Source organism: Heterodontus francisci, chromosome 25 (genome assembly GCF_036365525.1).
Source record: "Heterodontus francisci isolate sHetFra1 chromosome 25, sHetFra1.hap1, whole genome shotgun sequence".
Taxonomy (NCBI): Eukaryota; Metazoa; Chordata; class Chondrichthyes; order Heterodontiformes; family Heterodontidae; genus Heterodontus; species Heterodontus francisci.
The window spans coordinates 23,010,423-23,037,365 of record NC_090395.1 but is presented as its reverse complement, the minus strand read 5'-3'; the positions used below and the strand labels follow the sequence as shown (position 1 = coordinate 23,037,365).

Below are 26,943 nucleotides of genomic sequence, written 5' to 3'. Positions count from 1 at the left end.
GATCTTAACAACTCGAGGCGTAAAAAAAAATCTTCATGTCACATGTGTCCTTTGGTTGCCAACCCTTCTGCCATTTACTTACTCTGTCAAAACCCTTCATGCTATTGAACTCCTCTATCAAATCTCCCCTTAACCTTCTCTGCTCTCTGGAGAACAACCCCAGTTTCCCCAATGTCTCCATGTAACTGAAGTCTTTTATCCCTGATACCATTCTAATAAATCTCCTCTGCAGCCTCTAAAGCCTTGACATCCTTCCTAAAGCTTGGTGCCCAGAAATGGGCACAATACTCTGACAGGCTTACTTTTGCGTTCTATACCTCTATTTGTAAAGTCAAAGATCCCATACGCCTTTTTAACAGCCTTCTCAACTTGTCCTGCCAACCTCAAATAACCATGGTCTCTCTGTTCCTGCACCCCCTTTAAAATGGTACCATTTACTTTATTATAGACTCACCATATTTAATGTAAGCAAATTCACAGTACTGAAGAAAATAATGACACTAAAGAGTGACAAATCCCCAGGACAAGATGGTTTCCATCGCAGGGTTTAAAGGACGGAGGTAAGTACATTGCAAACCCCTTAACCAAAGTTCTCTCAGTTCAGGAACCGTTCCTTTACATTGGAAGATTGAGCATGTCACTCCGCTATTTAATAAAAGTGAGAGAGGGAAACCAAGGAATTGTAGACCAGTTAATCTAGTACCTGTTGTCAGGAAATAACTAGAGCCTGTAATTAAAGTTAGAGCTATTGAACACATGGAAAATTATCAGCTGCTCAGAGGGAGCCAGCATGAATTTGTAAAGGGTGGGTCATGCCTGATGAACCAAATTGAATTTTTTGAAGAGGCAATTAAAGGAATGGGCAGGAGAATATCTGTGCATGTTATTTATATGGACTTTCAGAAGACATCTGATAAAATTCTTCATAAGACACTGTTTGCTAAAGTTGAATCTCATGGAATTGAGAGCAAGTTATTGACCTTATTGGAGGATTGCTCGAGTGGCAGGAGACAGAGAGTAGGGATAACGGACAGGTACTCAAATTGGCAGGATGTGACTCATGGTGTTCTGCAAGGATCTATGTTGGAGTCTTAACTATTCATTTATTAATGACTTAGATGACAGGATAGAGAGCTACATATCCAAGTTTGCCGATGTCACAAAGATAGGTGGCATTGTAAGCAGTGTAGACGGAAGCATAAAATTACAAAGATATTAATAGATTAAGTGAATTATCAAAACTGTGGTAAATGGATTTCAATGTAGGCAAGTGTGAGGTCATCAACTTTGGATCTAAAAAAGGATAGACTAGGATATTTTCTAAATGGTGGAAAGCCAGAGGCATTGGAGGTCCAAAGAGACTTAGGGGTCCATGTATATAGATCATTAAAATGTCATGGACAGTTACAGTTGTCAGGCAAGCCCCCACCTGTCTAGACTGAGGCATACATTATTTTGCCACATGAACATTAAAACTTAAAATTGCAAGCCCCTGAATGGAAAGATATTTGCATAGTAACTGACAGTGTTAGAACAAGGGACAAAGGACAATGCCCTGACACATTCAACCAACAATGGACTTTTGATTACCAGATGTTGAAGGTTGGCAGCTAGCATTCCAGGTTGACTGCTAAGATAGCAGAATCCACAAACACAGAAGACGTGGTCAGACCAGTTATAGTCACATGACTGACAGACTGTTGGAGTTTTTGAATTTGAACTTCCAACAAGGAATTTGATATCAGAAAGCGCTTTTCTCCTGGACTGAGAATACCTCTCTCCTGTCTGCTCTCATCTCGCTGTCACCAGCTTCGGAAACCATTGAAGACATTTGAGATAAAAGTCTCCTAACAGTAAACAAGGTTTAAAAAGAATACTGGGCCCCAACGAAAAGTAAAAGCTGTCTACAATCAAGGACTCTACGGCGAGCTGGAAACACCGAAACAGTAACAAGAAACATCCTTTAGAGACTTTCCCTATTTGCATGTGTGTATCACGTGTGCATGCTAGCGCGGGCACATCGTATATCCGTAGGCGTTAGCTGTATTAGAGTTTAAGTTTAAGGTTTAATAAATTTCACTTTTTCTTCTTTAAACTTAAGAAAACCTGGTGTGCTCATTTCTTTACCTTATAATTGGAAAGCTGTGAACAAGGATTCACAAAAGGGGAGCTCAAAACACAGTGTGTTTAAAATTAAACCCTGTTACAATAAGACCAGGTGAAGATAGTAATAGACCCCTAGACACCTTTCTCACCTGGTCGTAACACAATAAAGTAATCAAAAAGGCTAATGGGACACAGGCCTTCATATCTGGAGACGTGGAAAACAAGGGGTTAGACGTCATACTACAGCTATACAAAGCCTTGGTTAGACCGCACATGGAGCACTGTGAGCAGTTCTGAGCACACAGAGAGAGGATAGGGTTTGACATAGAGAGGGAGACAGAGAGTGAGAGGGGAGAGAAAGAGATCAGGATCACACCGGACAGATGAACATCTATCCGGATTCTCTGCATCGCTACATCAAGTGTGTGAACAGACATTGACTACTTGTGCAAGCAAAAACAATGCCAGGTACGCAATAAATAGGGAGAAATGGGTTTTAATTCAGACTGTGCTTTTGATGGCATTAGGTTGGCTATACACTTTATGTACAAATTAATTGCCCCCATGTCTGTGGCTGAATCAATAATTTTGTTAAATGTCTGTGGTGCAACATGTTGGTGCCTATCCCTGCTCACTTTCTTCTAAACTCTAGCAAATATCGACCCAGTCTCCTAAATTTTTCCTCATAGGGCAATCCCGCCATCCCAGGAATCAGTCTGGCGAACCTTCGTTGCACTCCCTTTATGGTAAGTATATCCTTCCTTCGGTACCACTTTTTCTGTTGGCTGAGTTCTCTCTCAGATGTACATATATTAAAGGAATTCAGGTGCTCTAGCCAATTAAAATTCATTGCAGAATATACATATAAAAAGTTAATAATAGGAAAATTTCAAAGTACAAATTACAAGAGATGTACTATGCTGTTGGTACAAAATAAACAATCCTTTTTTGTCAATGAAAGAATTCAAGGAATCGTAGGCACAGATGCATACTGCAAGTTGTAGCCTGCTACCCCACTGAGACACTTTACAAAGCTCTCGGAAGACCCATGAGCTCAAGCCCTAGGCAGAGGCCTTTGATGTAAAACATTGTTAACCCATTAACAATACACAAAATCCTTCTATTATTGATTGTAAATTGTGTATTTTTATATCATTCTGCTGAATTTTATGAGCATGCCGCAAATTTCGGCAGCGCGCTTTGAAGTTGGCGGTCTGCCCACGTGGATCGGCCACTGCTGAGCCCCAGCGTGAATTTAAATGGAGAGGGGAAAACGACCGCCCCCAATGATGGAGAGGGAGCTGCTGCTCCGTCCCGGCAATGGCGTCCGGCGCCATCACCATTTTTAAAGCCCTGACAGATGATTTGAATGTTTAAGGGGAACATGACTTTTAATTTAAATAAAAATAGTAAAGTACACATCAAAACCCATCCAATCATCAACCAATACATTTATTTCCTTCTCCCATCAGCGAAAAACTATTTTTGCCAGTCCCGACCTTTCGCCCCCAAACTTTATGATCTTTGCCCTTCAACCCCTTCCCACCATCCCCTCAGCCAATGGAATAAGTTTTCTCCGCTCCCTCCCCCGACCTGGAAATTAAACTCCTCCGCCCTCCCCACCAGTGTCTCGCCTTAATCCTCAAAGTGGGCTCCGAAGGCATGGGACTTCCAGCCACTGGCCGGAATATTGGCAGGGCACAGCCACCTGGTCCAGGTAAGTTAATTAACATGTACTTGCATTAATTCTATTAGGCAAAAGAAGGCTCTGCTGCCATGCGGCGGGGCGGCCGCACTGAGGCCTTGCCACCACCGGTTAAAAGTGCAGCCTTCCCGGCATCGGGGGTCAAGGCGGGCCTTTCCCGGAAGAATTTTCTGGGCACCCCCGCCACGGCCCCTGACATCGGAAGGCTGGTAAAATACAGCCCATTGTATTACTATATTCAGTTGCATCTTGTAGTAATTTCATTGGTAGCTTTTGCTTGACTGTTTATTGTTTGGCTATTTTCCTGTATCTGTAGTAGTCTTTTGGAACATTTTGCCAGCTTTTGATTGGAACATTCCACAATTGTTGCAGTTATATGATTGTGAAATGTGGCCTGGTGAGTTGTTGGTGATGACAGAGATGTTTGCGTATAGTGACACCCAAAATGTGACAGACAAAATGCATTTAATGTGATAAAAGCAAAATACTGCAGATGCTGAAAATCTGAAATAAAAACAGAAAGCGCTGGAAATACTTAGCAGGTCTAGCAGCTTCTGTGGAGAGAGAACGGATGAAAGGTCACAGACCTGAAACATTAAATCTGCTTCTCTCTCCACAGCTGCTGCCTGATCTACTGAGTATTTCCAGCTTCTTCTTTTGGGCCTCCTTATCTCAAGAGACAATGGATACGCACCTGGAGGTGGTCAGTGGTTTGTGGAGCAGCGCCTGGAGTGGCTATAAAGGCCAATTCTAGAGTGACAGGCTCTTCCACAGGTGCTGCAGAGAAATTTGTTTGTCGGGGCTGTTGCACAGTTGGATCTCCCCTTGTGCCTCTGTCTTTTTTCCTGCCAACTACTAAGTCTCTTCGACTCGCCACACTTTAGCCCCGCCTTTATGGCTGCCCGCCAGCTCTGGCGAACGCTGGCAACTGACTCCCACGACTTGTGATCAATGTCACAGGATTTCATGTCGCTTTTGCAGACGTCTTTAAAGCGGAGACATGGACGGCCGGTGGGTCTGATACCAGTGGCGAGCTCGCTGTACAATGTGTCTTTGGGGATCCTGCCATCTTCCATGCGGCTCACATGGCCAAGCCATCTCAAGCGCCGCTGACTCAGTAGTGTGTACAAGCTGGGGATGTTGGCCGCCTCGAGGACTTCTGTGTTGGAGATACGGTCCTGCCACCTGATGCCAAGTATTCTCCGGAGGCAACGAAGATGGAATGAATTGAGACGTCGCTCTTGGCTGACATATGTTGTCCAGGCCTCGCTGCCATAGAGCAAGGTACTGAGGACACAGGCCTGATACACTCGGACTTTTGTGTTCCGTGTCAATGCGCCATTTTTCCACACTCCCTTGGCCAGTCTGGACATAGCAGTGGAAGCCTTACCCATGCGCTTGTTAATTTCTGCATCTAGAGACAGGTTACTGGTGATAGTTGAGCCTAGGTAGGTGAACTCTTGAACCACTTCCAGAGCGTGGTCGCCAATATTGATGGATGGAGCATTTCTGACGTCCTGCCCCATGATGTTCGTTTTCTTGAGGCTGATGGTTAGGCCAAATTCATTGCAGGCAGCCGCAAACCTGTCGATGAGACTCTGCAGGCACTCTTCAGTGTGAGATGTTAAAGCAGCATCGTCAGCAAAGAGGAGTTCCCTGATGAGGACTTTCCGTACTTTGGACTTCGCTCTTAGACAGGCAAGGTTGAACAACCTGCCCCCTGATCTTGTGTGGAGGAAAATTCCTTCTTCAGATGACTTGAACGCATGTGAAAGCAGCAGGGAGAAGAAAATCCCAAAAAGTGTGGGTGCGAGACCACAGCCCTGTTTCACGCCACTCAGGATAGGAAAGGGCTCTGATGAGGAGCCACCATGTTGAATTGTGCCTTTCATATTGTCATGGAATGAGGTGATGATACTTAGTAGCTTTGGTGGACATCCGATCTTTTCTAGTAGTCTGAAGAGACCACGTCTGCTGACGAGGTCCAAGGCTTTGGTGAGATCAATGAAAGCAATGTAGAGGGGCATCTGTTGTTCGTGGCATTTCTCCTGTATCTGACAAAGGGAGAACAGCATGTCAACGGTCGATCTCTCTGCACGAAAGCCACACTGTGCCTCAGGGTAGACGCGCTCGGCCAGCTTCTGGAGCCTGTTCAGAGCGACTCGAGCAAAGACTTTCCCCACTATGCTGAGCAGGGAGATTCCACGGTAGTTGTTGCAGTCACCGCGGTCACCTTTGTTTTTATAGAGGGTGATGATATTGGCATCGCGCATGTCCTGGGGGACTGCTCCCTCGTCCCAACACAGGCAAAGCAGTTCATGTAGTGCTGAGAGTATAGCAGGCTTGGCACTCTTGATTATTTCAGGGGTAATGCTGTCCTTCCCAGGGGCTTTTCCGCTGGCTAGAGAATCAATGGCATCACTGAGTTCCGATTTGGTTGGCTGTATGTCCAGCTCATCCAAGACTGGCAGAGGCTGGGCTGCATTGAGGGCAGTCTCAGTGACAGCATTCTCCCTGGAGTACAGTTCTAGGTAGTGCTCAACCCAGCAGTCCATCTGTTTGCGTTGGTCAGTGATTATGTCCCCCGATTTAGATTTGAGGGGGGTGATCTTCTTGATGGTTGGCCCAAGAGCTCTCTTCATGCCATCATACATTCCTCTGATGTTTCCGGTGTCTGAGGCCAGCTGAATATGGCTGCATAGGTGTTGCCAGTAGTCGTTTGCGCAGCGCCTAGCTGTTCTTTGTGCAGTACTTCTGGCTGCTTTAAGTGCTGCGGATGTTAAAACGCTGGGGGCTTTCTTGTAGTTCAAAAGTGCAATGCGCTTAGCGGCTATGACAGGTTCCAGCTCTTCATTATGAGATTGAAACCAGTCTGCATTTCTCTTCGCACTTTTGCCGGAGGTGGTCAAAGCTGACTCATAGATGGCGTCTCTGATGTGGGCCCACTTGGTCTCAGCATCCCCTGTGGGAGTGTTTTGAAAGGCTGTTACAAGTGAATTTAGAAATTTTTGTAACAGCTGTGGGTGAGAAATTCTGCTCGTGTTGATGCGCGGGTGGCCCTTCTGCTTGGAATGATGCAACTTCTTTGGTTTGAGTCTAACCTTGCTGCACACCAGGGAGTGGTCAGTGTCGCAGTCCGCACTGTGGAAGCTGCGTGTGATTCGAACACTGTTTAAGGCGGCTCGCCTTGTGACAATGAGGTCTAGCTGGTGCCAACGACGCGATCTTGGGTGCCTCCATGAAACCTGGTGACAGGGTTTAGTGTGAAAGAACGAGTTGGTGATGCAGAGGTTATGATAGGTACACAACTCAAGCAGTCTCTGCCTGTTCTCATTCATCCTTCCGACGCCATAGCGCCCAAGGCAGGAGGGCCATGAGTCATGGTCGGCCCCAACCCTGGCATTAAAGTCCCCCAGCAGGAATAGGTGTTCGGTGTTGGGGATGCTGCTAATGATGTTATGGAGTTGCTCGTAGAACTGGTCTTTAGCTTCAGGTGGGGAGCAGAGTGTTGGAGCATAGATGCTGAGTAGGTGTACTGGACCAGAGGTGGTGAGCAGTCGGATGGACAGTATGCGTTCCGAGCCATTTGAGGGAGGCTCTATCATGCTGAGCAAGGAGTTTCTGATGGCGAAGCCCACTCCATGCTGTCTTGGTTCTTCAGGATCCCTGCCCTGCCAGAAGAAGGTGTAGTCTTTCTTTGCTAGAGATCCACTCGCGGGGAGGCGTTTCTCCTGAAGTGCTGCAATGTCAACATTGAGTCTGCTGAGCTCGTTGTTAATGATGGCGGTCTTCCGAGAATCGTTGATTTGTGTAAGGTCTTCCGACAGGCCAGGACACATAGTTCTGACGTTCCAGCTTGCAAAGCGAAGGGCTGGTACCTTCTTTCCTTTTTTTGTGTTGTTTGGTGCGGTGTATCAGTCCACCTTTTGGGCAATGACCCTGAGCTCCAAGCACCCATTGAAGCACGTAGACTGTGGCGGGACAGAACCTTATTGACCGGAAATACTGAGTATTTCCAGCACTTTCTGCATATAATGTGATGTTTTCAATAACAAGGGATTAAGGAATGATTTGATCGAGGTTTATAAAACAATGAAGGACAGACAGGAAGAAAGGACTTGCATTTATATAGCACCTTTCACAACATCAGGATGTCCCAAAGCGCTTTGCAACCCATGAAGTACTTTCAAAGTGTAGTCACTGTTGTAATGTAGACAAACACAGCCACCAATTTTGTACATAGTAAATGAGACCTTCTTCTTTTGGGCCTCCTTATCTCGAGAGACAATGGATACGCGCCTGGAGGTGGTCAGTGGTTTGTGGAGCAGCGCCTGGAGTGGCTATAAAGGCCAATTCTAGAGTGACAGGCTTTTCCACAGGTGCTGCAGAGAAATTTGTTTGTCGGGGCTGTTACACAGTTGGCTCTCCCCTTGCGCCTCTGTCTTTTTTCCTGCCAACTACTAAGTCTCTTCGACTCGCCACACTTTAGCCCCGCCTTTATGGCTGTCCGCCAGCTCTGGCGAACACTGGCAACTGACTCCCACGACTTGTGATCAATGTCACAGGATTTCATGTCGCGTTTGCAGACTTCTTTATAGCGGAGACATGGACGGCCGGTGGGTCTGATACCAGTGGCGAGCTCACTGTACAATGTGTCTTTGGGGATCCTGCCATCTTCCATGCGGCTCACATGGCCAAGCCATCTCAAGCGCCGCTGACTCAGTAGTGTGTACAAGCTGGGGATGTTGGCCGCCTCGAGGACTTCTGTGTTGGAGATACGGTCCTGCCACCTGATGCCAAGTATTCTCCGGAGGCAGCGAAGATGGAATGAATTGAGACGTTGCTCTTGGCTGACATAGAGCAAGGTACTGAGGACACAGGCCTGATACACTCGGACTTTTGTGTTCCGTGTCAGTGCGCCATTTTCCCACACTCGGCCAGTCTGGACATAGCAGTGGAAGCCTTTGCCATGCGCTTGTTGATTTCTGCATCAAGAGACAGGTTACTGGTGATAGTTGAGCCTAGGTAGGTGAACTCTTGAAGAGTTCACCTACCTAAATGAGACCAATTATCAGATAATCTGTTTTTTAGTGATGTTGGTTGAGGGATGAATGTTAATCAGGGCATTGGGAAAACTCCCCCGTTTTTCAAATGGCTGCATTTGCTGACCACGCAACCACTAGGTGGCACATGTGCGAATGCAGCCTCATCCACTGAAACGTCACCATCTGAAATGTCTCAGGTAGCTGCCAGAAATAAAGATGGCGCTGCTCAATTTGTCTCAAAAAACATGTTCAACCTAAACTCCCTCAATGGCTGCGATCACTGCCTCTATCCCACCCTCAACAGTACCCCGCTCCCTCCTACCATTGCGCTTCTCTTTGCCGCTCACTCCCCACCTCGCCACTGCCTCCCCTCAGCCACTCGCTCCCCACCTCACTGCTTCCCCACCCCCGCCCATGGCCACTCGCTCCCCACCTCGCTGCTGCCTTCCCTCAGCCATTGGCTCCCGCCCTAGCCGCTTCCACCCCTCGGCTTCTCACACCCCGTCTTGTCGCTATGGACGCTTGCTCCCTGCTCCCCTGGCCACTCGCTCCTGCCCTCACCCTTCCCCACTCTCAGCCACTTGCTCCTACGTCGCCCCATCACCCCTCAGCTACTCAATACCCGCCTTCCCACTTTGGCGGCTCAGTCTTCACCATCCCCCTCCCCCGCTGCTTCTTTGGGCGGAGAGCAGGAAGCGAGTGGCCGAGGGGGGTGAAGCATTGAGACCGGGAGTGAGTGGCAGAAGGGGGGAAGTGGCGAGGCTGGGAGCAAATGGCCGAGGAGGGAAGCGCAGAGGGTGAGAGCAAGTGGCCAGGGTGGGGGAAAGCGACGAGGGTGGGCAAAGTGGCGAGGTTGGGAAGCAAATGGTTGAGGGAAGGCAGCGGTGAGGGCTGCGTGAGCAGCCGAGAGTCGGGGAACAGCGAGGGGGGAGCGAGTGGCCGAGAGTCGGGGAACAGCGAGGGGGGAGCGAGTGGCCGAGAGTCGGGGAACAGCGAGGAGGGAGCGAGCGTCCGAGAGTCGGGGAACAGCGAGGAGGGAGCGAGTGGCCGAGAGTCGGCGAACAGCGAGGGGGGAGCGAGTGGCCGAGAGTCGGGGAACAGCGAGGGGGGAGCGAGTGGCCGAGAGTCGGGGAACAGCGAAGGGGGAGCGAGTGGCCGAGAGTCGGGGAACAGCGAGGAGGGAGCGAGTGGCCGAGAGTCAGGGAACAGCGAGGGGGGAGCGAGTGGCCGAGAGTCGGGGAACAGCGAGGAGGGAGCGAGTGGCCGAGAGTCAGGGAACAGCGAGGGGGGAGCGAGTGGCCGAGAGTCGGGGAACAGCGAGGAGGGAGCGAGTGGCCGAGAGTCGGGGAACAGCGAGGAGGGAGCGAGTGGCCGAGAGTCAGGGAACAGCGAGGGGGGAGCGAGTGGCCGAGAGTCGGGGAACAGCGAGGAGGGAGCGAGTGGCCGAGAGTCCGGGAACAGCGAGGGGGGAGCGAGTGGCCGAGAGTCGGGGAACAGCGAGGGGGGAGCGAGTGGCCGAAAGTTAGGGAACAGCGAGGGGGGAGTTAACGGCTGGGAGTCAGGGAAACAGCGAGGAGGGAGCGAGTGGCCGAGAGTCAGGGAACAGCGAGGGCGGAGCGAGTGGCCGAGAGTCAGGGAACAGCGAGGGGGGAGCAAACGGCTGAGAGTCAGGGAACAGCGAGGAGGGAGCGAGTGGCCGAGAGTCAGGGAACAGCGAGGGGGGAGCGAGTGGCTGAGAGTCGGGGAACAGCGAGGAGGGAGTGAGTGGTCGAGAGTCAGGGAACAGCGAGGGGGGAGCGAGTGGCCGAGAGTCAGGGAACAGCGAGGGGGGAGCGAGTGGCCGAGAGTCAGGGAACAGCGAGGGGGGAGCGAGTTGCTGAGAGTCAGGGAACAGCGAGGGGGGAGCGAGTGGCCGAGAGTCAGGGAACAGCGAGGGGGGAGCGAGTTGCTGAGAGTCAGGGAACAGCGAGGGGGGAGCGAGTGGCCGAGAGTCAGGGAACAGCGAGGGGGGAGCGAGTGGCCGAGAGTCGGGGAACAGCGAGGGGGGAGCGAGTGGCCGAGAGTCGGGGAACAGCGAGGGGGGAGTGAGTGGCCGAGAGTCAGGGAACAGCGAGGGGGGAGCGAGTGGCCGAGAGTTGGGAAACAGCGAGGGGGGATGGAGCAGCGAGTAGTCGAGAGCGGGATATGTGATGGTGGTAATTGAAGCGGGGGTAGCGGGAGGGAGCGAGGTACTGTTACAGGGAATGGAGGCGGCAATCGCGGCTATTGAGGGGTGAGGACGTCATTGCGTGGTGATGTCATGCACACGCATGTGCACATTCATACTGGCAAGCTGGCAAATGTTCGCATGCACTGATGACATCCATGATCACTCTGCGCATGCTCTGCCTTGTCAGGAGTCACTCCATTTTCAAATAGTGCTATGGGACAAATGAGGCCTTGGTTTAATGACTCATCTGAAGGCAGCATGTCTGACAGTGCAGCCCTCCCTCAGTACTGCACTGAAGCATCAGCTGTAATTACATGCTCAAGTCTCTGGAGTGGGACTTGAACCCCTAACCTTCAGAATCTGAGGCCAGAGTGTTACCAATTGAAGCAAGGCTGGCACCTGGGAAGGGATAGATTTGATAGAAATGGATTGTTTTCAGTGGTTGAGTGGGTCTAGAAACAAGGGACAGAGATAAAAATTATGCCAGAAAGCAGGAGAGGCTCCTTTTTTTACAGACAGTTATGAGGCTGTAGATTGCACCATGCAATGACTGAAGCCGAAACCATTTCAATATTTAAGAATTGGGCCAGAATTTAACCTTCCCCCACCAGGAGCTGGCTTGGAGGGAGGGGCATGGGGCGTAAAATCATGTGGAAAGCTGGGGTGGAGGGGGCACCATACCCCTCGTCTACCCACCCCCACTTGCTATTTTACCAGCGGCAGGGGAAGTGGCAAATGGCCCGCCCACCCTTAGGCCTTTTGAGACCCTTAAGTGGCCAATTAATGACCACTTAAGGGCATCTACCCACCGCCACTGGTATTTTACCAGCAGCAGACAGGCACTTCAGCACACTGAGGGAAGAGGTTCCTGGGTTCTGGGAACATTGGGGCAGGTGTAGGGATCACTTGGAGAGGGATCCTGGGATCTGGAAGCATTGGGGCAGGTTTAGGGATCACTGGGAGAGGGTCCTGGGTTTTGGAAGCATTGGGGCAGGTGTAGGGATCACTTGGAGAGGGATCCTGGGATCTGGAAGCATTGGGACGGGTTTAGGGATCACTGGGAGAGGGTCCTGGGTTTTGGAAGCATTGGGGCAGGTGTAGGGATCACTTGGAGAGGGATCCTGGGATCTGGAAGCATTGGGACGGGTTTAGGGATCACTGGGAGAGGGTCCTGGGTTCTGGAAGCATTGGGGAAAGTTCAGGAATACTGGGAGTGGGGTCCTGGGTTCTGGAAGCATTGGGGAGGGAGATGTGGGAAAAAGTGCTGGGAAATGAGATCGTAGACGTCAGGGCTGTTTGGCAATATCAAGGGGCTGTTGGGATCTAGCACATTATGGTGGGTGTGGTCTGTTAGCCTAGTGAAGGAAAGAATCATCCAAGCTGACTTTGGGACTTCTTGTGCATCACATACACGGTAAATCAGTCCTCTCTAGATTTTGGTTGAAAGTCAGATTTTAAAATCATTTTCTTTTGAAACATTTTGGCCATTAAGTGTTATATAATGTATAAAAACTATGTGAACAATTAACTTCTGAGCATTTTATGAGTTAAGTTTTATTTTCTTATGGAAATTTATGTTCATTAATCATAGAATCATACAGCACAAAAAAGGCCATTTGGCCCATCATGCCTATGCTGGCTCCATATAAGAGTTTTCCAATTAGCCTCTTGCTCTTTCTCTTGCAAATTTTTCCTTTGTAAGTATTTATCTACTGTTGAATCTACTTCCACCGCCCTTACAGGCAGGACATTCCAGATCATGGCAACTCACCTGGACGAATAATGATTGGACATCAAATGTTAACACAACTTGGATTTAGTACACTGGTATATTTTAGGTACTTACATTGGGCAGATCAACAGGTAAAACAGTAATGATTCAAGCATTCACATCAGGAAGGGTGGGGACAGAATTAAGAACATTTAAAAATAGAAACTGTGTCAACAATCTTCTTTCCAAGTAATCTGGATTGTTGCTGCTTCCTTTCAAACTATGGTCCACATAGAAACTGGCTTCTTGTCTGGTTGTCATTCCTTAACAATAATTATCCAATCATTAAGAATGGATTTCTAACCTTCGAACTATTTATACTGCAGGATCCCTTGGTTGCACAGGAGGTTAGAGTTGAAGGACTGAAAGACACAGGCAGGGCCATTGGAATGGTCAGGGTTACAAAGATAGGACGGACCAATGCCTCGGAAGGATTTGAAACCAAGGACCAGGATTTCTAACTCAGCGCAGTAGTCAGTGAGGATGGGCTGTTGGAGAATGGGATTTAATTTTGCGGCAAGGAGTTTTGGGTGAGTTGGAGTTTGAGTGGAGTGAAACTCAGGAGGCCATTGAAGATGAGTCACGAGATGAGGGTTTATCCCATAATGCAGGTGAGTTAGGGCTGAGCAATGTTTCGGAGAAAGAAATAAGCAGTCTCGATGATAAATAAGATATGGGATTAGAATTCAACTCCGGTTCATATCGGACACAGTCTATCCTAGTTAGACATATAAGTTAGACTAATAAAGTACAATCCATTATCATTGATCATTCCCACCTTCTCACCATGGGGGAATGTTTCCTCTTCAAACAGTGTTTAATAAAATCAAAAGATGATTATAATTCTTTAAAATATTTATTCTTACAATCTGAACAGCTTTGGCAAGATTAAATTTATTGTCCATCCCCGGTTGCCCTGAGAAGGAATGGGCTTTCTCCTTGAACCGCTGCAGTCCTGGTGAATATGGTGCTTCCACAATGGTGTTAGATAGAGACTATTGATACTGTTGGTTTTCTAAAATTTTGGAATGGTTACGGCATAGAAGAGACCATTCGGACCATCATGTCCATGCCGTCACTCTGCAAGAGCAACTCAGTTGGTCCCATATCCCACATTTTCCTCATAGCCCCGCAGATGTTTTCTATTCAGATAATTGTCCAATTCTCTTTTAGTTTAGTTTAGTTTAGTTTAGAGATACAGCACAGAAACAGGCCCTTCGGCCCACCGAGTCTGTGCCGACCATCAACCACCCATTTTATACTAATCCTACACTAATTCCATATCCCTACCACATCCCCACCTGTCCCTATATTTCCCTACCACCTACCTACACTAGGGGCAATTGCTAATGGCCAATTTACCTATCAACCTGCAAGTCTTTGGCATGTGGGAGGAAACCGGAGCACCCGGAGGAAACCCACGCAGACACAGGGAGAACTTGCAAACTCCACACAGGTAGTACCCAGAATTGAACCCGGGTCCCTGGAGCTGTGAGGCTGCGGTGCTAACCACTGCGCCACTGTGCCGCCATGACCATGATTAAATCTGCCTCCATCACACTCTCAGGCAGTACATTCCAGATTCGAAGTTCTTCCTCATGTCACCTTTGGTTCTTTTGCCATTCAACTTAACTCAGTGTCCTCTGGTTCTCGACCCTTCTGCCAATGGGAACAGTTTCTCCCTAATCTACTCTGTCCAGACCCCTTATGATTTTGAACACTATCAAATCTCCTCTCAACCTCTTCACTAAGGAGAACAACCCAGTTTCTCCAATCTATCCACATAACTGAAGTTCCTCATCCCTGGAAACATTCTCGTGAATCTTTTCTGCACTCTCTCTAATGCCTTCACATCCTTCCTAAAGTGTGGTGTCCCGAGTTGGACACAATACTTTAGTTGAGGTTGAACCGGAGTTTTATAAAGATTCATCATAACTTCCTTGCTTTTGTACCATATGCCCCTATTTATAAAGCCCAGGATCCCTATGCCTTATTAATTGCTTTCTCAACCTGCCCTGCCACCTTCAATGATTTTGCACATATACCCCCAGTCCTTCTGACCCCGCACCCCCTTTCGAATTGTATCCTTTATTTTATATTGCCTCTCCTCTTTCTTCCTACCAAAATGGATCACTTCACACCTCTCTGCATTAAATTTTATCTGCAACGTTCCCGTCTATTCCACCAACCTGTCCTCTTGCAATCTATCACTATCCTCCTCACAGTTCAAGGCAAAACAAGGTGCATGAAGGATTGGGAAGAACAGATACCACTAGGGTAAGAAATAGTAAGGTATTAAGAGGGAATGCAATAAGGTCTAAATTAGGATTACAGTGCATGTATTTAAATGCACAAAGTGTGATAAATGAGGTTGGTGAGCTGCAAGCACAGATAGCCACATGTGAATATAATGTTGTTGTGATACCAGAGACCTGGCTCAAAAAGGGACAGGATTGGCTCCTAAATATTCCTAGATACAAAGTGTTCAGGAAAGATAGGGAAGGAAAGAAAGGAGGAGCAGCAGTATTGTTTAAGGAGAATATTACAGTGCCGGAGAGAGAGGATGTCCTACAGGGGTAAAGTAGAATCTATTTGGTTAGAGCTAAAACACAATGGAGGTAACATTACACTACTGTATTCTATCGGTCATCAACCAGTGGGAAAGATAAAGAGGAACAACTTGGTGAGGAAATTTCAAAGAAGTGCAAAAACTATACAGTAATTATAATGGGGGGCTTCAATTATCCTAATATAGACTAGGGTAGTAATTGTGTAAAGGGCAGAGAGAGGAAGAGTTCCTGAAGTGTATTCCCTCTTACTTTGACCACACCTGATAGCTTACTATTTCTTACCTGTCTCTCCCAATTCTTTGTGCACCTTGTTTTTTCTCTGTGATGTTACCTCCTGCTTCCCACCCCTTGCTTTGTCTGGCAATTCAACATGTTCCTTGCTTTGACTTCTTTGAGCTGGATTATTTAAGCCTCTTTAGGCCTTGGTTTGGTTCAGAGATCACTGCTGTATATATTGAGCATTGTTGTGCTAACAGTTTGGCATTACTATTCATTCATTGGGTTAAGACTCAATATAAGATGATAATTGATGAAGGAAGAATGTGCAGGGTTATGGGGAGAAGGCAGGGGAATGGCATTAGGTGAATTGCTCATTCGTGTAATGAGTTCTTTATATTGTCTGATGCAACATAAATGAGATGCGTGGAGTCCATTTCATTGGAGATCTCTAACAGGTTTAGTATTAGCTAAACTAGTATGTACAGTACAGAGCAAACTATTTACAGAACCTTCATCTGGGTGTTACAGTTGCAGAGTGACTCTGGCTTGCAGTCACATGACTGCATCCTGGTACTTAGCTCATTAGCATACTGAGCTCTGAAAGGGAAATCACTCTTAAGGCGATCATGCAACAATTCGGAGAGCCAGTGCGGACACGGTGGGCCAAATGGCCTCCTTCTGTGATGTAACAATTCTGTGACTGATTATTATCTTGGAACTGAGACCCATTTTCTTCCTAGAATTTATTGTATTTATAAAGCTGTTGCATTTACTGACAAGAGCAGCCTTTTTACTTGGCTTTTTAGGTATCCAAGAACCAACACCAATGATCCCATCACCTAGACATGTGTCCAGAAGCCCTGTCCGACCCCAGAGCAACACCTCATCAGTTCCTGTTCCAGTACAATCAGTTGGAGTCACAATGGATGGAAGAAATAAGATCAACACGGGGCCATTTCAGAGGTTCCAGTTCCACACAGGTATGTCCTGAAGGTCATGGTCATCTAAACACTGGACCAGTTACCCAACACCCACTGAAGCCCTCACTGTGAGTCATACTAATACTTGGAGTTGCTGCAATCATCATACATGACAACTTATACAAAAACAGAATACTGCAGGTACTGGAAATGTGAAATAATAACAGACAATGCTGGAAATGCTCAGCAGGTACGGCAGCATTTGTGGAGAGAGAGAGAGAGAGAGAGCACTAACATTTCAGGTTGATGACCTTTTGTCAGATGAAAGGTCACAGACCTGAAACGATAACTCTGTCTCTCTCTCTCCACAAATGCTGACGACTCAGTAGCTACATCCAATTAGGCTGAGGAACATAATCAGAGAAAGTGAATTGATAATTTGATCTGGTCCATTTTGTATCTGATCTGTGACTCCTTGTTACCCACTCAGGCTGTAAGCTGAAGCGCTCTTCCATTCTCCATCATTATTCATTCTAACAATCCCTTTAAAGGAGGCAATCTTCCCAGGCCTGTAACATTTCAATTCCTCGGGTCCTGGGACTGAGGCTTCTTCTTTACGTCGTACAATATATCAGCTGAAAAGGAAAGGCAAATTAGGCCTTGAGGCCTACTGCCACAACTCCATCCTGCCACACTGCAGAGAGGTAGGCCACTCAAGCCCAGGGTACCCACCGACCCCAGGGAACGTCAGGAAAAGGGGTTGTGGAAGACACTGGGGCAACTGCAGCAGACTGCTGAAGCCCCTTTGGAAGGGAGATGTCCCAGTAGAGGTCACCCCTCTCTCTCCTCACCTCTGGTCTCAAAATCGTTCCAAAATAGGCCTTGGCTTGGTCTGAGACCAAACAGTAAAGTTCCTGGTAGATCTTCATAGCTCTTCCTCCCCATTTAAGTATGCTTTCAATTCTTCGGTGCATCTTCCAATACCGGCAAGAGTGGGGTCCCCTCTTTATGGCAGTGATCCCACTGAGAACCCACCCTGCACAGGGACAGCTGCTCCCAACCCAGAACAATGGGTTGGGGTTATTGGAGGAGGGGAAGGGCCAGGACAGAGGATGCAGATCCCACCTTGAACCACCTCCAATGACGAAAACACCTCGGACTTTCTCTCTATACAAGGGGCCTTGATGGTGAGACTCTCTATAAAAAGATCCTTGATGGTGAGGTGCTCTCTATAAAAGGGTTCCAGATTCCAAAGTATTTACAGCACAGAAGCAGGGCATTCAGCCCAACAGGTCCATGCCAGTGTTTATGCTTCACATGAGACTTCTCCCATCCCCTTCATCTAATCCCATCAACATATCCTTCTATTCCTTTTTCCCTCATATACTTATCTAGATGCTATTTACCTGGACTGCTCTCTGTGGTAGTGAGTTTCACATTCTAACCACCCCTCGGAAAAGACGTTTCTCCTGAATTCCCTATTGGATTTATTAGTGACTGTCATATATTTAAGGCCCCTAGCTCTGGCCTTGCCCACAAGTGGAAACATCTTCTCTACATCTACCCCGATTAAACCCTTTCATAATCTTGAAGACCTCAATCAGGTCACCCCTCAGAAAACAGTCTGAGCATGTCCAATATTTCCTGGCAGGGAGAACGTTCAGTTCTGGTATCATTCTAATAAATATTTTTTGCACCTTCTCCGGGGGCCTCTCTATAATTTTGATGAAGTGCAGATTAGAACTGTTCACAGTACTCCTAGTGTGGTCTAACCAAGGTTCTATACAAGTTTAACATAACTTCTCTGCTTTTCATTTTCATCCCTCCAGAAGTGAATTCCAGTGCTTTGTTTGCTTTTTTTTAATGACCTTTTTAATCTACATCACCACTTTTAGTGATTTGTGTATCTGTACCCCCAGATTCTTCTGTTCCTCTACTCCATTTAGACACTTATTTTCCAAGGAGTATATGACCTCCTTATTCTTCCTACCAAAATGTATTATGTCACACTTACCTATATTTCAGCTAATTTGCCAATTACATGCCCATTCTGCAAGTTTATTAATGTCTTCTTATATTTTGTCGCAGTCCTCATCTGCATTAACGAGACTTGCCAATCTGAGGAACTGCCTTTAACTCCTATTCACTGTTTTCTGTTTGGTAGTCAGCGACTTGTCCCCTGACTTCACATGTCCTGATGTTAGTCATGACTCTACCATCGAAAGCTTTTTGGAAATTCAAATGTATTACGTCGACTGCATTACCCTTATTCACCTTTTCTGTTACTTCTTCAAAGAATTCAGGAAGATTGATCAAGCACAGTATTTCCTTTTGGAATCAGTGCTGACTATTACAAAGAACAAAGAACAGTACAGCACAGGAACAGGCCATTTGGCCCTCCAAGCCTGCGCCGATCATGATGCCTGTCTAAACTAAAACCTTCCGCACTTCCGGGGTCCGTACCCCTCTATTCCCATACTATTCATGTATTTGTCAAGATGCCTCTTAAACTTCGCTATCGTACCTGCTTCCACCACAGTGGCGCAGTGATTAGCACCGCAGCCTCACAGCTCCAGCGACCCAGGTTCAATTCTGGGTACTGCCTGTGTGGAGTTTGCAAGTTCTCCCTGTGTTTGCGTGGGTTTTCTCCGGGTGCTCCGGTTTCCTCCCACATGCCAAAGACTTGCTGGTTGATAGGTTAATTGGCCATTATAAATTACCCCTTGTATAGGTAGGTGGTAGGGAAATATAGGGAAGGTGGGGATGTGGTAGGAATATGGAATTAGTGTAGGATTAGTATAAATGGGTGGTTGATGGTTGGCACAGACTCGGTGGGCATAAGGGCCTGTTTCAGTGCTGTATCTCTAAACTAAACTAAACCTTCCCCAGCATTCACCACCCTCTGTAAAAAACTTGCCTCGCACATCCACTCTAAACTTTGCCCCTCGCAACTTAAACCTATGTCCCCTAGTAACTGACTCTCCCACCCTGGGAAAAAGCTTCTGACTATCAACTCTGTCCATGCCGCTCATAACTTTGTAAACCTCTATCATGTCGCCCCTCCGCCTCCGTCGTTCCAGTGAAAACAATCTGAGTTTATCCAACCTCTCCTCATAGCTAATACCCTCCAGACCAGGCAACATCCTGGTAAACCTCTTCTATACCCTCTCCAAGGCCTCCACATCCTTCTGGTAGTGTGGCGACCAGAATTGTACGCAATATTCTAAGTGTGGCCTAACTAAAGTTCTGTACAGCTGCAACATGACTTGCCAATTTTTATACTCTATGCCCCGACCGATGAAGGCAAGCATGCCGTATGCCTTCTTGATCACCTTATCCACCTGTGTTGCCACTTTCAGTGACCTGTGGACCTGTACGCCCAGATCTCTCTGCCTGTCAATACTCCTAAGGGTTCTGCCATTTACTGTATACTTCCCACCAGTAGTGGACCTTCCAAAATGCATTACCTCACATTTGTCCGGATTAAACTCCATCTGCCATTTCTCCACCCAAGTCTCCAACCGATCTATATCCTGCTGTATCCTCTGGCAATCCTCATCACTATCCACAACTCCACCTACCTTTGTGTCATCCGCAAACTTACTAATCAGACCAGCTACATTTTCCTCCAAATCATTTATATATGCTACGAATAGCAAAGGTCCCAGCACTGATCCCTGGGGAACACCACTAGTCACAGCCCTCCATTCAGAAAAGCATCCTTCCACTGCTACCCTCTGTCTTCTATGACTGAGCCAGTTCTGTATCCATCTTGCCAGCTCACCTCTGATCCCATGTGACTTCACCTTTTGTACCAGTCTGCCATGAGAGACCTTGTCAAAGGCTTTACTGAAGTCCATATAGACAACATCCACTGCCCTTCCTTCCTTCATCAATCATCCTCATCACTTCCTCAAAAAACTCGATCAAGTTAGTGAGACACGACCTCCCCTTCACAAAACCATGCTGCCTCTCGCTAATAAGTCCATTTGTTTCCAAATGGGAGTAAATCCTGTCCCAAAGAATCCTCTCCAATAATTTCCCTACCACTGACGTAAGGCTCACCGGCCTATAATTTCCTGGATTATCCTTGCTACCCTTCTTAAATAAAGGAACAACATTGGCTATTCTCCAGTCCTCTGGGACCTCACCTGTAGCCAATGAGGATACAGAGATTTCTGTCAAGGCCCCAGCAATTTCTTCCCTTGCCTCCCTCAGTATTCTGGGGTAGATCCCATCAGGCCCGGGAGACTTAACTAAATGTTTTTCAAGACGTCCAACACCTCCTCCTTTTTGATAATGAGATGACTGAGACTATCTACACTCCCTTCCCTAGACTCATCATCCACGAAGTCCTTCTCTTTGGTGAATACTGATGCAAAGTACTCATTTAGTACCTCGCCCATTTCCTCTGGCGTCATGCACAGATTCCCTCCTCTGTCCTCGAGTGGGCCAACCCTTTCCCTGGCTACCCTCTTGCTCTTTATATACGTATAAAAAGTCTTGGGATTCTCCTTAATCCTGTTTGCCAATGACTTTTCATGACCCCTTTTAGCCCTCCTGACTCCTTGCTTAAGTTCCTTCCTACTTTCTTTATATTCCTCAAGGGCTATGTCTGTTCCCAGCCTTCTAGCCCTTACGTATGCTTCCTTTTTCTTTTTGACTAGGCTCACAATATCCCTCGTTATCCAAGGTTCCCGAAACTTGCCAAACTTGTCTTTCTTCCTCACAGGAACATGCTGGTCCTGGATTCTAATCAACTGACGTTTGAAAGACTCCCACATGTCAGATGTTGATTTACCCTCAAACAGCCGCCCCCAATCTAAATTCTTCAGTTCCTGCCTAATATTCTTTATTTTATTTTCAGTTTCTAGATGTTTTTCTATTAGATATTTGATTAAGGATTCCATTATCTTTCCATTGGTCTGTAATTCCCTGGGCTTGTTCTATCTCCCTTTTTAAATATAAGAATCATTTTAACTATCCACTAGTCCTGTGTCACTATTCCTTTTCTCATGATTTTTTAAAATAAATATATGTGATAATGCCTCTGCTATCTGTTCCTTAACATATGTTGATATGCCTGGTGCAATTCCATCCAAACCAGAGATTTTACCCTTTCTAGGTTTGATTAGTTTATCAATTATCTCCTCCCTTTCTGTCTGAAATGACTTTCTATCCTTTGTGGTCTCTTCTTCTAATGTCATGTTCACTATGTTAGTCTCTCTGGTAAATATCACAGCAAAGTAATTATTAAATATTTCTGCCATTTCACTGTCATTACCTGTGAGTTTATCATGTGTATCTCTTAGTGGCTCTATCCATTTCCTGATTTTTATTTTGTTATTTGTGTGTGTTGAATTCCTTGTGATTTCTTTTTATATTCTTTGATAATTTAATTTTGTAATTTCTCTTTGCCTTCTTAATTGTTTTTGACTTCTTTCTTAACCTTTATAAATTCCCTTTTGTCATCCTCTCCTTTGTTGTTGATGTACTTAAGTGTATATCTTTTACCCTTTTTTTATTCATCCAGTGGCTAATTTGTTCTTGCTATCTAGTGGGGTATATTTCTCCTAGACTCTATTGATCACTCTGTTAAATGTTTCCCACTGCTGTTCTATTCCTATGTCTGTCAATAAACTTTTCCAGTTTATTTTCCCTAATTTCATTCTCATCTCTTTAAAATCATGTTTCCCAATTTATTGCTTTGGTCTTTGTCTTACTTAAGGCCTTCTCAATCTTTATCTTAAACCTTCTTGTGTGTGATTGCTATTGCCTAGATGTTTCCCTACACTTACTTCTCTTATCTCTTCAGGTTCATTTCCCATTACTGGATCCAGCAGTGCTCTCTCTCTTACTGGACTTTTTACATACTGGGTAAGAAAGGAATCCTGTACACATTGTAAAAACACCTTTTCACTGCTTCTTCTTGACAGTTTTTTTCAGGTTGGGTTAGTTAAAATCTCCCACTATTATTATGTTATGTCCTTTACTCATTTCACATATTTTCGTATATATTTCTTCCTCTACTTCCTTTCCACTATTCGGTGGTCTGTAGTTTATCCCCGATTAGCATGACCAAACCCTTATCTTTTATTTCCATCCATATGGGTTCTGTTTCTAACCATCTGTTAGTTATGTATCTTTTTTTCTACTGCTATTATATTATCTCGAATTAGTACAGCCATACCCTACCCAGTTCCTCCTTCCTTTTCTCATCATGTTATAGCCAGTAATATTTAGTTGCCAATCCTGTTCTTTATGTAGCCATTTTTCAGTTATTGCTACTACATCTGGTTCCTTGTCTGCAGTTCCCTATTTTATTTTGGATGCTGTGTACGTTGCTGTCTCGGCAGTTTAATTCATCTTTAGTCATTGTTTTTTGTATTTTTAAGAGTCCTTTTATACTCCTGTGTTATAACTGTATTTGTTCTCTGGCACTGTTTATATTATCTTTGTTCCTTTCCTTAGTTTGACCTTTCCTCTCCTCTCCTATTTCTTTTATCTTCAGGCTTAGTTCATAAAAACATAAGGACATAAGAAATAGGAGCAAGACCATTCAGCCCCTCGAGCCTGCTCCGCCATTCAGTACAATCATGGCTGATCTTCTGCCTCAATTCCACTTTCCCGCCTGCTCCCTATATCCGTTGATTCCTTGAAACACCAAAAATCTCTCTCAGCCTTCAATATATTCAATGATGGAGCATCCACAACCCCCGGGGTAGAGAATTCCAAAAATCTACAGCCGTCTGAGTGAAGAAATTTCTCCTCATCTCAGTCTAAATGATCGCCCCCTTGTCCTGAGACTGTGCCCCCATGTTCTAGATTCCCTAACCTCTCAGTGTCTACCCTGTCCAGCCTCTTCAGAATCTTGTATGTTTCAATAAGATCACCTTTCATTTTTCTAAACTCCAGAGAGAATAAACCCAATTTAGTCACCATCTCATCATAGTACAACCCTCTCATCTCAGGAGCCAAGCTAGTGAAACCTTCTCTGTACCACCTCCAATGCAGTATAACCTTCCTCAAATATAGAGACCAGAACTACACATAGTGCTCCAGGTGTGGTGTTGCCTAAGTCCTGTACAATTGTAGCAAGACTTCCTTATTCTTGTACTCCAATCCCCTTGCTGTCCCCATGTGCTGACTTTCTGTGTTCCTTGTATGAGTTCATTTTCTCCAGGTCTCTCTTCCCACCACCCCCAAACCTTACTCTCCATCTTACTCAATAGCCCAGTTTATCCTTTCCCCTAGGATCTTGGTCCAGCTGGTTCAGGGGCAGCCTATCCCAATGGTACAGCTCCCTCTGTCCCAGGACTGCTGTCAGTGTCTCATAAAATGGAACCCCTCCTTCCCACACCACTCCTTTAGCCATGCTCTCCTTCCTGTTCCGTTTGTCCCTATGCCAATCAGCTCATGGTTTGGGTAATAATCCTAAGATTACCACCCTTGAGGTCCTGCTTTTAAATTTAGCTCCTAACTCTGATAGTTCCTCAGCAGGATCTCCTCCTTTTCCTTTCCTAACTCATTGGTCTCAACATGACTTTGAGCTGGAGCTTCTCAAGACATTTACTATAGATGTGCCAATCTTGCACAGTCTTGATGTCCACAATCTCCCACATATTACAGTCCTGGCACACTGCCCTTTCTGGTTTATTTATTAGTATTATTTTAGTTCCAGGTATAATACAGTTACTTGAGATTATATTTAGATATTAGGGTTCAGCTTGATCTCAGATTAATTTGTAGCTAATTAGCCCCATTTATTTCAGTTATTGTTTCCTTAACTTGTTTCATTTAACACCTACTCAAGGGCGACTAGCGATGGGCAACAAATGCTGGCCTTGCCAACACTGCTCACATCCCATGAAAGAATAAAAAAAAATACGTGTCAGATTTTAATTTAATGAAAATTCAGAACCCTTTAATGTGAGTATCCTCCATTTGGTTACTTTTAATTTTATCCTCCCATGATCTGATTAATTTAAACACAACTTAATTATATCATAAATGAAACACTTGATTTAACAATATAATAAATTAAGAACTTGGTTATAAAATGCTATAGTCTCTTTTGAAAAAAGGCGCTTATATCAATACTCGTTCTTTAAATGCCCACTTTGTTTCAAAGTGCTACTGGTTACGTTTGTGAGCATACTTGTAGACACTGGACTGGAGTTGTGGACTTGAATTCCAATTCTGCGGACGTTTATAATCCAGATTGTCTAGATAGTGCGATCACTGCCAAGTCACAAGGCACAACATTAAACCTGGGTGACTTGAGGTGAGAAGATAGATCTCCAGCTGTACTCCAGCACTCCCATCTGGAGTATAGAGGTGGCTCTAGGGGCTATAAAGTAGAGGGGAATACAGAAGATGTACAATTTTCCAAAATGTCCATCTGTGAGGAATTTGACTCTAACACTATTTTTATTTAGAGATACAGCACTGAAACAGGCCCTTCGGCCCACCGAGTCTGTGCTGACCATCAACCACCCATTTATACTAATCCTACACTAATCCCATATTCCTATCATATCCCCACCTGTCCCTATATTCTCCTACCACCTACCTATACTAGGGCCAATTTACCTATCAACCTGCAAGTCTTTTGGTGGCAGGAGGAAACCGGAGTACCCGGAGAAAACCCACGCAAACACAGGGAGAACTTGCAAACTCCACACAGGCAGTACCCAGAACTGAACCCGGGTTGCTGGAGCTGTGAGGCTGCGGTGCTAACCACTGCGCCACTGTGCCGCCCTGAACTGAACTATCTCCTCATCCCTTCTAAGGAAGTCTCATTTGATGTGTTCTTTTCCTTCCAGATCGGCCGCGAACCATGAACATCATGCAGTGTCAGAACCCACTCAGTGCCATGAACATGCCGGTGCAGATCTCCCTCGGCAAGCTGAACAACCTTGAGCTGCGCAGAAACGGCCGCTGGGACGAACCGCTAAACCTCTCAAACAGGTCAGAGGGCGAGAGGAGTCATGTAATATCCTCGATACCTTCTGCATGGCAAGCTCCGGCCACCGGGAAAATAGCAGGTGAGGGCTCAAACAATGAGGTGGGGCTTCTGAATATCACATGAGGGGCAACATAATGTCCACAAGATTAGCAGAATGTCATTAATATTCTCTGACATGCTTCTGCTAATTTTGCTTATCCCGCTTGCAGAAGAGTGGTGTTTAGCTTCCCAATGGTAAAAGGATGACCTAATAACAAGCCATAGAGACCAGGAAGGCCCAGGATCAATGCCCACTCTGCGTTGTTAGCTGATCTTAGTCAGGATGACAGTCGGGGTTGGCAATTGACCTCAGCATTTGTCAGGCCAGTCAAGTTGCATATGCCACCTAGGAAAAACCCAGTCTATTGATGTAATTGAGATCACTGTTCAGCCAGTAGCTGATAAAGTAATTGGGGATTGACATCCTTCAGTCCTGGTAGGTCATGGCTCAGTGGAACATGCTCATCTCTGAGACAGAAAACTGTGAGTTCAAGTTCCACTCCAGAGACTTGAGCACAAAATCTAGACTGGTACTCCAGTGGAGTACTGAGGGAGTCCTGCACCATCTTTTCAATGAGATGTTGAACTGAGGCCTCATCTCCTCTCTCAGGCAAACCTGAAGGATCGCACAGCACTTTTCGAAGAAGAGCAAGGGTGTTCTTGCTCTTGGCCAGTGTTGATCCTGCAACCATTATCAATAAAACAGTTTAATTGGTTATTTATCACATTGTGATGGTGGAATCTGGTTGCATGCAAATTGTTTGCCACATTTCCTACATTGCAATAGTGATAACACTTTAATTGGCTGTAAAGTGCTTTCTGATTTCCTGAGATCATGCATGGTGCTAGATAAATGCAAGTTTGTTCTTTCTTTCAGTGTCGCTGGGCTAAGCCGGAGCAACCCAGTCTGAGTTATTACAGGCCAAATACTTCCAACTTTCTGTGTCACTCAAACCAACATTTATCTCTCCAGCTTCCACACCCACTGTCCCTCAATCCTTTTCCATATCTCTCACCCCCATTTGAAATTATGTTTTGTCTCCTTTTTCTGATTCTCGTGTATAATATGATCACACACATCTTCAATGACAGAAAACATTGTTGTAAACTCTCACCAGCTGTGTGTATGACACAATGTGCTGCTGTGAACTAAATATTAGGAAGATTGAAGTCATTTCCTCTCTGCCATCCCTAGCCATCAATTCCATCCCTCCCCCTAGCAACTGTCTGAGGCTGAACCAGTGGTTTGCACCGCAGCCTCACAGCTCCAGCGACCCGGGTTCAATTCTGGGTACTGCCTGTGTGGATTTTGCAAGTTCTCCCTGTGTCTGCGTGGGTTTTCTCCGGGTGCTCCGGTTTCCTCCCACAAGCCAAAAGACTTGCAGGTTGGT

General features: G+C 46.1%; 1 protein-coding gene across 4 annotated transcripts in view; it reads left to right on the top strand.

Moving 5' to 3' along the window:
• Positions 1-26,943, top strand: part of LOC137384060 (transcription factor ETV7-like) — a 112,627-nt gene that overhangs the window by 74,661 nt on the left and 11,023 nt on the right. For 3 of the 4 annotated variants that reach the window (XM_068057626.1, XM_068057627.1, XM_068057624.1), the window contains 3 exons: positions 2,796-2,852; positions 16,432-16,605; positions 25,371-25,592. In XM_068057626.1, coding sequence (XP_067913727.1) covers positions 2,796-2,852; positions 16,432-16,605; positions 25,371-25,592 — 453 coding nt within the window. The remainder of the gene's footprint in view (positions 1-2,795; positions 2,853-16,431; positions 16,606-25,370; positions 25,593-26,943) is intronic. The other variant, XM_068057625.1, reaches the window with a different exon arrangement.